This window comes from Pagrus major, chromosome 22 (genome assembly GCF_040436345.1).
Source record: "Pagrus major chromosome 22, Pma_NU_1.0".
Taxonomy (NCBI): domain Eukaryota; kingdom Metazoa; phylum Chordata; class Actinopteri; order Spariformes; family Sparidae; genus Pagrus; species Pagrus major.
The window spans coordinates 16,580,609-16,593,429 of NC_133236.1; the positions used below are offsets into that span (position 1 = coordinate 16,580,609).

General features: G+C 38.8%; 1 protein-coding gene across 2 annotated transcripts in view; it reads right to left on the reverse strand.

Moving 5' to 3' along the window:
* Window positions 1–274: 274 nt before the first annotated feature.
* The window catches only part of ppp2r5a (protein phosphatase 2, regulatory subunit B', alpha isoform), a 48,787-nt gene continuing 36,240 nt past the window's right edge, over window positions 275–12,821 (reverse strand). Inside the window, exons 5-13 of one of the 2 annotated variants that reach the window (XM_073492395.1) lie at window positions 10,117–10,247; window positions 9,312–9,371; window positions 8,467–8,575; window positions 8,048–8,101; window positions 7,795–7,845; window positions 7,585–7,704; window positions 6,975–7,102; window positions 5,735–5,836; window positions 275–3,886 (exon numbers count right to left, since the gene is read on the reverse strand). In XM_073492395.1, coding sequence (XP_073348496.1) covers window positions 3,631–3,886; window positions 5,735–5,836; window positions 6,975–7,102; window positions 7,585–7,704; window positions 7,795–7,845; window positions 8,048–8,101; window positions 8,467–8,575; window positions 9,312–9,371; window positions 10,117–10,247 — 1,011 coding nt within the window. In that variant the 3' untranslated portion in view covers window positions 275–3,630. Of the gene's footprint in view, window positions 3,887–5,734; window positions 5,837–6,974; window positions 7,103–7,584; window positions 7,705–7,794; window positions 7,846–8,047; window positions 8,102–8,465; window positions 8,576–9,311; window positions 9,372–10,116; window positions 10,248–12,821 lie in introns of both variants that reach the window. The other variant, XM_073492396.1, reaches the window with a different exon arrangement.

Consider the following 12,821-nt stretch of genomic DNA (forward strand, 5'->3'; position numbering starts at 1 on the left):
TGAAGTGACCAACAATAATAACTATTCTTTGCTGAGGCCCAGGAGCTCCCCACTGATGACAGACAAGAGAAAAAAAAAACAACTTGCACCACCTGTTGACTTCCGTGATGAACTACAACTCAAGACACTCCAGAGAAGAAAGACGCGGATGTTTATGCGTTGAGTAGAAAGATAAAGTCGACTTTATTTGATGGTGAAACCTAAATAAGATCTGCGATTACAAAACAGGTTCCCCACACAGTTTTTTTTTTTCTTTGTTTTTTTTAACGTCACAGAGGTTGGAATGCAGTACTGACAGAAAGGCATCAGAAGAGACTGGACCTAAGAAATAGGAACTCAAACGTCAGAGGAAACACCATTCAATGTCTAAGAAGTTGTTTCTATGATCTGTGGCAGTCAGATTTAGTTTATGAAAACGTGTTTCAACTCCCAACGTCACAAACCAAACATGAGGCCATAATAACGTCTGGAGATGAAGGGAGTGGACAGGCATTGATGGTAAAGATTTCTTGTAAAAACAGTCTTCTGCTGTTAATTTTCTTAATATCATTACTTCACGATGAGCCGAATTTGGATATTAAAACTCACAATACGCAAAATCAGCCTCTTGTGCATAGTAGAACACCAGATAAGAAACCCATAATGCTCCTAAAGACTTCTCCTCCCTAGACCACAGAAACAATGTGCTGTACAGAACATCTTAAATTTGAGTGGCATTTCCCTTTAAGTAGCCTCCAAACTAACATATACACATACAGATACTCAACAAATATACACTCAAGCGCATCCTGCATCCCATCATAATCCATCTGCAAAATGAAACATTCAAAAATATTTGCCTTCTCAATACTGTGGAAAAATATAGAACTGTAGGTCTTAAATGTTTTCTTCTCTTAAATCTATGACTTTTAAAGGAATGGCTCAGCATTTTGGGAATCACTCTTATTGGCTTTCTTGTTGAGGGTTAGATGAGAAGTTAGATTCCACTCATGTCTGGACGGCGAATACGAAGCTACACCCCGCAGTCAGTTAGCTTAGCCCAGCGTAACGACTGGAAACAGAGAGGTGCAGCTAGCCTGGCTCTGTCCAAAGAAGGGATGCAATTCCTTCGTTGATGATTAATCTGTTGATTCTTGTTTTTCGATTTAGAGATTAGTTGTTTGGTCTAGAAAATGTTAGAAAAAAGTCAAATAACGTTGATCAGTGTTTCCCAAAGCACAAAATGGCATCCTCAAATGTCTTGTTTTGTAGAGGGAGATGATATATTCAGTTTACTGTCATAGAGGAGCAAAAAAAACCAGAAAATATTCACATTTAAGAAGCAGGAATCAGAGAACTTGGTCTTTTCATTTCCTTGAAGAATTACTAACATGATTTATCAATATCATTAATCGAGTTGGTGATTAATTTCATAGTTGTAGCAGCTCTAGTTCAAAGGTAAGAAAATCTAGCTACAAGCACCTCTTACGCTTACGTATTAACAGCCAAGTTTACAAAACACCAAGGAAGAAACAGTCCTGTACGTAATCTCCCCAAAAATTATGATTCAGACTGATGTTAAAGCAAAGCAGGGGGCTGCATTCACGAGGGTGTGTTGTTTAAGGTAAAATAGTTTTATCTTTGGTCATGATAAAGGCGAGGTAAACAGAAGAAATACAGTGTCCACATGACTCAGGATGGGAGGATAAAAGATTTTATGATGGGACGCGATGAAAATACTTAAAATAAGAATAAGTTGAATACGTTGATCCAGGTGAATTTCCATTATCGGGATAATTGTGAATCGGTACAGTCATACAGTAAATATCCTCATGAGTGACTTGAAACTGCTGTCTGGCTCGATAACATACAGTCATAAACTACATCGATTTCCTAATTTATTTTGAATTGCAACGAGTTGAATCGCGACAAGCATCCTTCTAGTCATTTCATCTGTGCAGGGTGACTGTATGATTTATGATTAGCATTTTAAAGATTGTTTGTTTTTCACTAAAAAGGATTTTTCTGTGATGAAATAAAAATATTGGTTTGTTAAGAGTTTAAAGGAACAGTTCACCCAAAAAAAGTAACATAAAATGATTCCCTACAGGTCGTGACATAATCCAAGTCTCCAGAAGACCAGAGATCCCAAATTTGATTCGAAAAGTTACGTACAGCCTCACTGCCAGGTTTGTGAAGCAAAGGGTGTGAATAACATCTTTTCAAATCAGTACGGGTTCAGCCGATTGAGCTGTATGGAGGCATTTATGTTTTTCAGTTGTTTTTTTAACATTTCCCCGTCTACTTCAGCTGTTTAGAATGCTGCAACGCCGTTTTGCTGTGAAGCTCCAGAAATGTTTCATGGACTACAAAACTTCACCCGACTTTTTGTCAGCATGAGGGTGAGCAGATTATGACTGATTTAAAATTTGGGGTGAAGTTATCCCCTGTAACCATATTTTGATGATCAGAGGGACAGAGGCGAATTACAATTATTTTTGCCAGAAAAATGTAACATGAAACTTTCATTCAGTTCCTTTTTATATGACCGGTTGTGTTGCTGTAAAGTTAAGCCCAGTTCAACATACATATAAATAAGAGAGATTAGGTTTTATAGACAGTTTTAGACCGAGCCAGGCGAGCCGTTTCCCCGTTTCCTGTCGTTAGGATAAGCTAAGATCACCATCTGCTAGCTGTAGCTTCATATTTACTGCACAGACAGGAAAGTGGAATCAAACTTCTCATCCAACTGTGAGCAAGAAAGCTGATGAACTTTTTCCAAAATGTCAAATTATTCCTTTATCTTGAATCAGGCTGAAAAACATTTAATTCTCTGAAAGCCCTGTTCTCAATACTTTAGTGTAAATAATCTTATAAATTCAGGTGTTGTGTTACAAGTATTAGCTTCACCCAGATAAAAATAATATTTGCCAACACCTGAAACACAAAAATAATCTCACAAATTTGACGGTGAAAAAGTTTTGACTTCATACTCCGACTTGGAGAGATATCACTCCATATCTGGGGTTATTTTTCTTCAGGATTGAACTTTTTTTTGGCCATGCAGCTCCCATCCTCTACCTCTACCTGTCCTCTAGCCCCTGATAACAGCCCCTTATTCTATACATTAAAGGACACTAAACGTCTAATTTTGGATCTGGTCCCATCTGCCCATAATACTCCCAAAGTTCCCTTCTTCCTTAAGGTTTGCACCCCTGTGTTGGCAGCAACAAGGAAAAGCACATTAAAAAATAGACATCTTTAAATAGCTATTCAGCTTGTCTAAGTGCAGCACAATCGGAAACATTAAATTCAAGTCATTATTATTTTCTCCCCTCCCGTGTATCATACAATGAATATAACAAAAAAAAAAGAATCATTTTCAGTTAAGAAACTAAATGTGAAAGGATACATCTTTGATCAGACAAATAAACAAGATACTGCAGCCACACTGTAACATCCAAAAATAGTCTTAAGTTGAAATATATATATTTGTTTTCTGCCAAAGAAATGCTGGCGTTCTAAGTCACTCTAAGTAGCTTTAATATACTGCTGAGGTGTAATTTGTGTTTTTCTGTCTCCGTTAATCGTCTCCTGACAGTCCTGAACACCACGTCAAACCGTCACGGAATAAAAAACTGACGTCCGCTGTCATTTGGCACATGTGGTGCTCTCGCTGGCCGTCTCACTGACGTCAGGATCGTTGTTGTCTGAGGTGACGGCAGCAGCATCAACACTCTTGTCCTGGGTGTCATTATTACTATTGTTGTTGTTGTTGTTGTTGTTGTTGTTGTTGTGGACACCCAGGAGGCCGTGGCTGTTGTTCTGGACCAGAGTGGTGTTGTTGAGCCTCAACTCTTCCAGATTCTTCCACAGCTCGTCCCTCTCCTGCTCCTTCTTCTTCTCCCTGTGAAAACAACATTTAAAGACTTCTAACCATCAATAAATATAAACAAGAAATTATGCAAAATATGTCCCAATTAAAAGGTGCACATGGCAGCTCCTGCTGAGTGAGTCTAAAATGTGGGACCAGATCCGAAATGAACCCCTGGAAACCGTCTCCAAACATGACGTGCAGGAATGAGTTCTATTATTTATTCAGAATCACATAATAGCAGCAGTTCACACAGTCATCCTTGGTTACAAACCTTTACTGAGTGATCCATCTTTTCAGCTTTTTACAGAATTAATTTAGAACAAAAAAACAGAACATTGGCCATTTTTCATTTGAGATAGATGAAAAAAAAAAAGAGGCATAAATCAATTTTTTTACGAAGGATGATCTAAAAGGGACCCCATCACATTCAGACCCGATGCACCAACTGGCAAGGAGGAAAAGATCTAGGGGTCAACCGATACGGCTTTTTTCGGTGCCAACACGATACCAAATATTAGTAATCAAGGAGACCAATAACCTGACAACTGAAACTGATATACATTTGCAGGAAAAAATTTAAATCTTAGTGTCAAGGTTGAAAACAACAAGTGATGGAATGTAACTAACACATTTTATCGACAATCACACACAAAGACACCTGACACCGATATTTAACAAAAAGCGCTGAATAATATATAATTGGTCAGGCCGATAATCAGTCTACACCTAAAAACTATATTCAGGATATTCCTTCAACAAAACTCAACTCATTTGCCTCAATAATGTTTAACAAAAAGCTAAATTAGTTTACAGGTGCAGGTGTAAATTTAGATCAACTGCTGAATCCCTCTAATCAACCACCTGTCTGCTGCTCTCATTTACAGAAACAACATCTGGTTTCTTGGCTTTAATGCTTAAAACCACAAGTATTCTCTCATAGTTAGAGCGTCTTATAGAAAGCACAACCTGTGAGTGTTTGCACATTCACAGATGATGATAACCACTTGATCTTCACTACATTTAACAGTACATAAAGTGATTTGTATACAGAGCCTCCATTCATAATATGTGCGTGTGTGTGATGTAAGCAGTGCATGACCCTTTTACAAAACTATAACTAGACTTCATTTTGATCTCAACTCCACACCTGTAAAGTTTCATGACTGCATCTTGCACAGTTGTGATGCTGTCAAGGGGACAAAATCTGCCCACAGACGTAGAAACAACTTGCACAAGACTCAAAACTGCTTATGTGGTAGTTCACACACACACACAATGACTCACAAAGTGAAAACAATACGGGCCTGCTGTCGTGGCTAGTAAAGAAAGGTCGAACCATCCTGCGGGATTAAACTGGATCTAGCTGCCACTTTATTCTAAATATCACAAGGATACAATTTATTATTACTGATTGCAGCTTTCTCTGGCCAGAGGTGTTCAGGAAACTGCTTGTAATGTCAGGTCCCTTTGGATGTTTTATTATTGTTCGTGTCTTATTCTGACTGTCAAAGAACCTTTTCTCTGTAATCTTCAGTAGCTTCAGGAAGTATTCTCTTCTCACACACTTTATTGTGTTATTGATTTAATACAAAATTGACTCAAATATATTTTGATGGCAATTAAATCCTCACATAATCGCCTATTATTGAACCACCATGTAGAAAACCTGCAGTACTTTGTATTCTGAGCAGCAGGGCAGAGAGACACTGCACTGATTCATTCTTTCAGGGAGAACTTAATATTTATTGATGGAGTGAACATGAATATCAGGGGCAATAACTGAAATTGGCCCAGTCGTTGACAAACACAGTGACATAAAAGAGTGTTTGATGTAATTTACAGTCCATGTTTCAGATTCTGGAAGCGTCTGTTACTCACCGTTGCCTGTCTGCTTTATAGGAGGAAGTCAGCTCATCGAACAGCGTGCTGTTCATCTCCATCAGCGTCTTCAGCACGTTGTAGACCAGAGCGACGATTGTCCTGCAACACAGCAGAGACACGCCGGCATCAGTAACTCAGCTAGGAAACATTCATGTGTTCAGAACAGTGGACATTTAAAGGGTCAGTTCACCTAATTTATCCCTGAATCAAAATCCATAAATCTATAATTTATAAAAGATATTTTCTAATTGAACCCACTGTCAACAGTTTTCATGGAGAATAATTCTAATCAGCATTCTGAGGGATATCCAGAGTAAAAAGATAATTGCGCTGATTTTATTTAATATATGCAGAGACGCAGTAGAAGGAGCTACACAAACTTTTGACTGAACTCAGGCTGTGGTGCTTATATTTTGTTTCTGCTTTAGTGTTATTGTTGTAAATGTATACTATATAACCGTACTGTGTCACTCTACCTTCTTTTATTAGTTTACTCATGTTTCTTGTTTGTAAAGCACTCAACAATGTTGAATGGTGCTATATAAATAAAAGTTGAGTTGAACTGAATTATTGTCAGTATTATATTTTTCACTCTTGTTTACTTTATTTATCCCAAGGTTTAAGGTTGAATTCCCTGGCAAACTGTAACATTACATGTTTTATTGCTGTGCTTGTGCGCCTCTCTTCTGATTGAAAAATACTTCTATACATACCGTGACTATTCACGCAAACTGTTGCTAATTAAGCTGAGAGATGCAGCACTGATCTTCAAATAACATATTAATTAATATTTACCCATGTATATAAAAATTATATACTAAAAAAACAGTGAGTGAGTAATGAAAAAAAACGTGTGTGCACAGCAATAAATGACTTGTGAGACTCATCATGGTGGCGTCTGTATGTCTGTCATTAATGTTTGCATGTAAACACAATCTATAGAAAAGCACATGACAGCAGCTTTAAACAGACGCAGCAGGTTTTCTGTGCATGGATGTTAATTCTTGAGGTTTGGGAACAATAAATACAATCCACACTCAACAGGTCCACTTGTGAATGAATCACAAATGTGGCTGAAAGTGTGAGTCATTAAGTGGACCTTTGAGCTCAGATTCTCTTCATACCATGACAGGTTTTCTGTGTAAATCACAGTTCTTAGCCGAGCACGTGTTTCTGTGTGTGAATGATTATTAAGTTAGTTGGACTGAAACAGCCCTCTCTCGACTGGAGTACTCACGGATTCCAGTGCTCTTTGGAGATTCTGTACAGGCTACCGAACATGATCGGGAGGATCTTGTCGATGTTCTCCTCAATGAGGCTGAGAATGTACTCGTTGTTCCAGAAGTAAAGCGCTCGCTCTGCTACCTGTGAAGACAGAGACGGCAAATACTGCAGTCAGAAACTCTTCATAAGGGCTGACTGAAAGGCGACTGCTTTGATTTTATACTGAGAAGTACTATACGGCTCTGTACTCAAGTAAACATATTTTCTATCACTGTCATTTTTTGTTTTTATGTCAGACTTTATAGTCTATGCAGCAGAATCCTCTACCTGATAAGAAAATGTATTTAAGGATTCACTGTGAGAAGCTGGGTCATTGTCATTCATTAAGGGTTCAAAACAAAACACATTTTCAAATGAATCTCTAATGCAGCTTGTTACCGAACAGAAAACAGCCTTCGTCCTTCACACTTATAACGTGCTAAATATCAAGTGAACACGTGGCTCTTTCCTTAAATGCCATGTCTAAATAAAGCTGTAATGAACATTTACTGAATAGTTACTTCAACAGTTTGCAGTCAAAATTCATGTCTGAACAGAGTTCTGTATATTTGTGTCACGTGTACCTGAAAGTGTGGATTGGCCACACATTTAGAGATCTGTTTGAACAATGGCTCCTGGATTTTCTTGAACTGCGTTGGCTCAATGACGTCCAGAATTTCCTCGACCTCACCCAGAAACATCACCTAATTAGAGAGGAGACACAGAGCAGGATGCAACATCAAGATCTGGTTGACCACAGTGATGAGTGTCAAGTGTATCTATAGATAGAATACCTCTTTCTGGCTGCAGGTTTTAGGCCAAAACTTCAGCAGCCCACGGATAACCTGCAAAAACAACAGAGAAGTTCATGAGAATTTCTCTTGAATGTCACAAGGAAAGAACAAAAATAACACAGCAACAGTCTGTTTGAGTGGGTGGCTGTTGGCACCCACTACAGATTTCTCTGCAGACTAAATTAGTGCTTGAGGCTTTGTGCTTCGAGTGGGAGGAATGACATAAAAAAAAAAAAAAAATTAAAAAATGTACCGGTTCAGTGAGTGTAGGATCCTTCTCCAGGAACTGGACCACACAGTACGCCAGCTGAGGGACACAAAAGAAGAACAGGAAATGCACCCAAAGATCGCATCGAACAGAACATTATCTGAAAAGATATCTATTTTTAAATTTGTGGTGAAAATCAATGATCAGTGTAATTACTCTTGGATTCCTGCAGTGGAAAATGAGAAATTTAAGATAAATCACAGTAATAATCATTGAATAGGTGCATTTCCAAGTCCACACCACCGGGAGGTGCAATATGAAAAGATTACATTATGACAGTGCTTAATCCTGGAGAGACAATCCTTAACAACAGCTTTTAATGATAGAAATCAAGCATATGCTGCCAAAATTGATCAAGTTATAACAAAATAATATTATTAGTAGTAAAGTCAGTTTCCCCCTACCTGTGCATGGAAAAGAGACAACGCTTTAGCTGTGTGTAACGGGATGAGCACCTTCATGAGGAACTGCTTGTGCTCTGACTTCAGAGGCAACGCAAACCCATTGATGATACTGTAAACAGAAAAACAACAGGAGACAGATTACTGTACGGAAATACAAAACAGCAGCACAAACTGAATACTACAACAAAATGAGAGCAGGGCACGGTTGTTAAGAGAAAGGCAGTGCAATGTCAGAACCAAGATGACGGAAGAGAAGAAGCCTGAGGGGTCTTTTAGTTCAGGACTGCAAGAGAGCACAAGTCCTCCACGTCATCGAACACACGCTAACATTCTCTACAAGCCTGTTCACAACCTGGACTATCAGCACTTAAGATACGACAAACCAGAGAGTTCTCTCAGAGAGCTCCTAACTTAGCCTCCAAACTTTTGGCAAGGAGTCTGAGCTTAGGAGTGATTTAGGAAACTTGATGAAGCAACTCTGAGGAAGAAAAGGACAGAAACTTCTATCTTAGTGAGCAGGCAGAGCTGACCCAGTTGCTAGGTGTGACACATTCTTTTAAGAGCTGTGATTGATATACTTACTTGCTTCCATGTATTAATCATGCTGGTAATTTTAGTAATTTTGTCCCCTGTGGACAAATTGGTAGTGTTTCCGCTGTCAAAACCACAAAATATAATGACAAAAATAAAACTATCTAAAGAAAAATCTCCCCCTGCTTCTTTTTCACTGACTAATGTCCTACTCACTGTAACTTTGCCTCGGAAAATGTAAACAAAGGCTCTTCTGGTCAACAGTGGATATTAACAGTGACTTTTGTGTCACATGACCAAATGTTATTACTCACCTTCCCAGGATTTCTAGCAGCTCAGCAACTCCGTTGAAGTGCTCAGTTTCATAGATGAACCTGCAACAGAAATAATGAAACACAGGAGTCCAAAAACCGTCAAAGATCTAAGAGCAGAGCTGATTCAAGCTGCTCCTAATAATGTGTTCCTTTCAAATATCATTGCTTCGTTTTTGGCATCCCATGATTGTCACACATGCCGACTACAAAACTTGAAGATTTCAGCCTTTATATGAAGTCTTTGTGCCCAAACAAGCCGTCAGTCTTTCAGAGTTTGGGCAGGAAACAGGGATCTTTATTCTTTATTTATTAAGAAGTCTAATTTAGATAGCAAAATAATAACAACTTGGAAAAATAAACGCATCTATCTGGAGACCATAAATCGACTGCTCTTATGTAACTTAATGATCCACATATCATTCATCTCCTCTGTTTGGTAACCCATCTAGCCGTGCAGCCTTGGTATGTACAGACAGATCCTGACAACTGTGGCACTATTTTTATTCTCAGTGACAGATGGTCAAAGTGGGTGCACCCGCTTTACCACCTTGCCGGTTGGAAACGACATCAAGTGCCCCCTGTTTCAATCATCTGCAGCCCATTGTCACGCAGCAACAGGAGGCAGAGAGAGTCAACACACTGCTGCTGAGAATATCTGATGCCTCCATCTGAACGTTTTTCTACTGCCTCTCAGTTTTGAGGGACTAGGAGGAATCTGTTTGTACAAACTTGCAGTAATGTAAGGATATGTAGAGATAACTATGTCTTAGATGGCTAAAACATCAAACGAGATGGAGTCACTCACCGCAAGAAAATGTTGTTAATCTGCTTCCTGATGAAGGCCCGCAACCCCAGGAACTTTCCATAAATCCGGTGCAGGATGGTCTTGAGGAAGTCCCTCTCCCTCGGGTCCTCGCTGTCAAACAGCTCCAGCAGCTGAAGGGACAGACAAAGGACGAGATGAACACACTGACTCAGTTGTCAATGAATCAATAACACAATACTATATTCTCCATACTGTAGGGCTACTTGTTTTGGCGTGACTAGATTCTCTTACACTGGACCTATAGTGTGATATGTGATGATGAGTTTTTTTGACCACTAAAGCATCTGGCTGAATGGTAAATCTTTGTAACATTGGAAGTACTTTTAATCAAATAAATACTTATCATTACATATACAAGGTTTTGGTGGCAACTGCTGGTTGGAGGTAGTGACTGATTAAGCTGTTAGTCTCTAGTTTTCCCTAAATAGATTACTGCGAAATGAATGGATGATGACTCGATCAATCAATCACCTGCTGGGCTGAAGACAGATTCTGCGTCTGTCCTCATTACTACTGTAGATGACTCATTCAATATGTAGCCTTTGTCATGCAATGTCCTGGACAATTTTCCCTGAGGCTTAATGAGCCTTCGCTATAAAACAGCACAGGTTACCCTGATTACGTGCTGTGATTTTATATCGTAAAATTAGTTTTCTCCAATAATCGCCCACCTCTAGTCTAACAAACTAGGGACAAATTTATTGTGCTCACTGTAAGGCTGTATTTTGTGCAAATAGGTATAAATATTCAAATCATATCATACCAGCTACAAGCATCTTATATAACAAATATACAGTATGTGCTGCTGAATGCTCAGTATTGTAAATAGATTTGAAATCTCTGGTGTTTAAAAGCTATTTAAAGCAACATATGATGAGTCATTGTTCAAATACTGCTGAGGGCAGCCGAGCCGATGCTTGAGTTCAAAAGAAGTGTTTTCAGGCTCAAATCATCTTCAAGAGTTTTATCTCTCACTAGAGCACCAACAGCACCTCTGTGACAGGTGACTATATTTAAACCTCGTGATCCAGGAAACGGTTGTATCATGGACACGTTCTCCTTCAGCGCCGCGCTGATACACATTCATTCAGCCACACATATTAAACACCGGTGCAACCGATCTCACTTTGTTGTAACTGAGCAGCACTAATGTGGCAAGTGGAGGTTTGCTCAAGGCATCACATGGATAGTTTAAGATGTTTCAAATATTGAATATATATCGAACCTGAAGTTGTTGCCTTCAATTTAGCCCTAACTACTTATCAGTACAACGTCCATACTGTACCAAGCAGTTAGTTGTATCTAGAAATGCCAAAGGTATACTTTGAAACAGTGTCATCATTCTGTAGTTAGTCCACCAGAGAGTAATGACACATTCATTTTTCAACTGTTGAATGGAATTGTATCGAAATTGTCTATTTATGTAATGGGTTGTGTAAAGAAAATAAGCACTTCAGTAATTAACACTGTAATATCAATCTAGGTATCAGCCTCAAAATTCATCAAAATCAGTTGGACAATAGTTATATCTTTTTCAGAGTGAGACTTCTCCTTGAGTAAGACAATTGTGTTTCTGGTTACAAAAAGGATTTTACTATTTAAGGAAAACGTCCATCTCCACAGGAATCATTTTCGTAATGTCGCAGACATTTAGAATAACAAACTGAGCCTGTGATTGGCAAAAACAACACTTTTAGTGGACGTAACTTAAACAGTCTGGACTGATTCCAAATCTTTGAAGTATGAATCATTTACACACCAAAACATGTAAATACTGGACCCAGGTTTAAAGATACAGATTTTCCCTTTAAGAAATGTCTTGATTTATATTTGATTCTGCCAACGTTTCACTCAGTGTTTTGGTAAAATCCTTACCAATCACACAGAAGAGATGGAACCTCGCTGAGGTTGATCAATGAAGGTGAAATGGGACATAGACATTTGATTCATTATGAAACAAAAGCTGCCAGAGTACAATTCAGATCTCCTGTGTGTGCCTGAGGAAATGTCAATATTCAATCACAACAGGCCACACTAGGATTTTCTCAGGAGCCTGAACATGACACATCCCAGAATAACCGAGGTAGCCCCTATATGATTTTCACCTTAAATCCTAAAAAAAAAATCAATTACCAGCCTACTTGTTATATCCATCTGTAGTTCGACACAAGGTACGATCATAGAGATGAATCGCTCACACAGATATTCATTCATTAATCAAGTCTGTCTTTTGTTCATGTCATAGTCGTGATAACAAGGTGATTCACTACGAAATCATATTAGTAAGCTAAACCTGTCTGTCCACCAAATATATCTGAGATTACATCAATGTGCAATGCCTGACTGCTCTGAAAAACTGCCTCATCAGCTCTGTAGTATGGATAGAGCAGGACGAAGCTACCACACACAGTTATTAGCAGAAGCAGGTAGCTGTCCTACTGCCTCTCACTACATAAAGTAAACACTGTGAGCAAAAACAGCAGAGTAGTTTAGTTACATCTAGACTGAGCCAGCAAACCAGCGTTCTGCATGCTAGGTTGGGAGTTTCCACAATGTTTCTGCTTTTTAGTTACTGTTCACACAAACATCAAACCGAGGACATAAATAACACAGAGACTGAACTTCAGGTAGGGATTTAAATGCAACCACAAGCCTTTGATAACTTCAACACTTACTGTTCAACC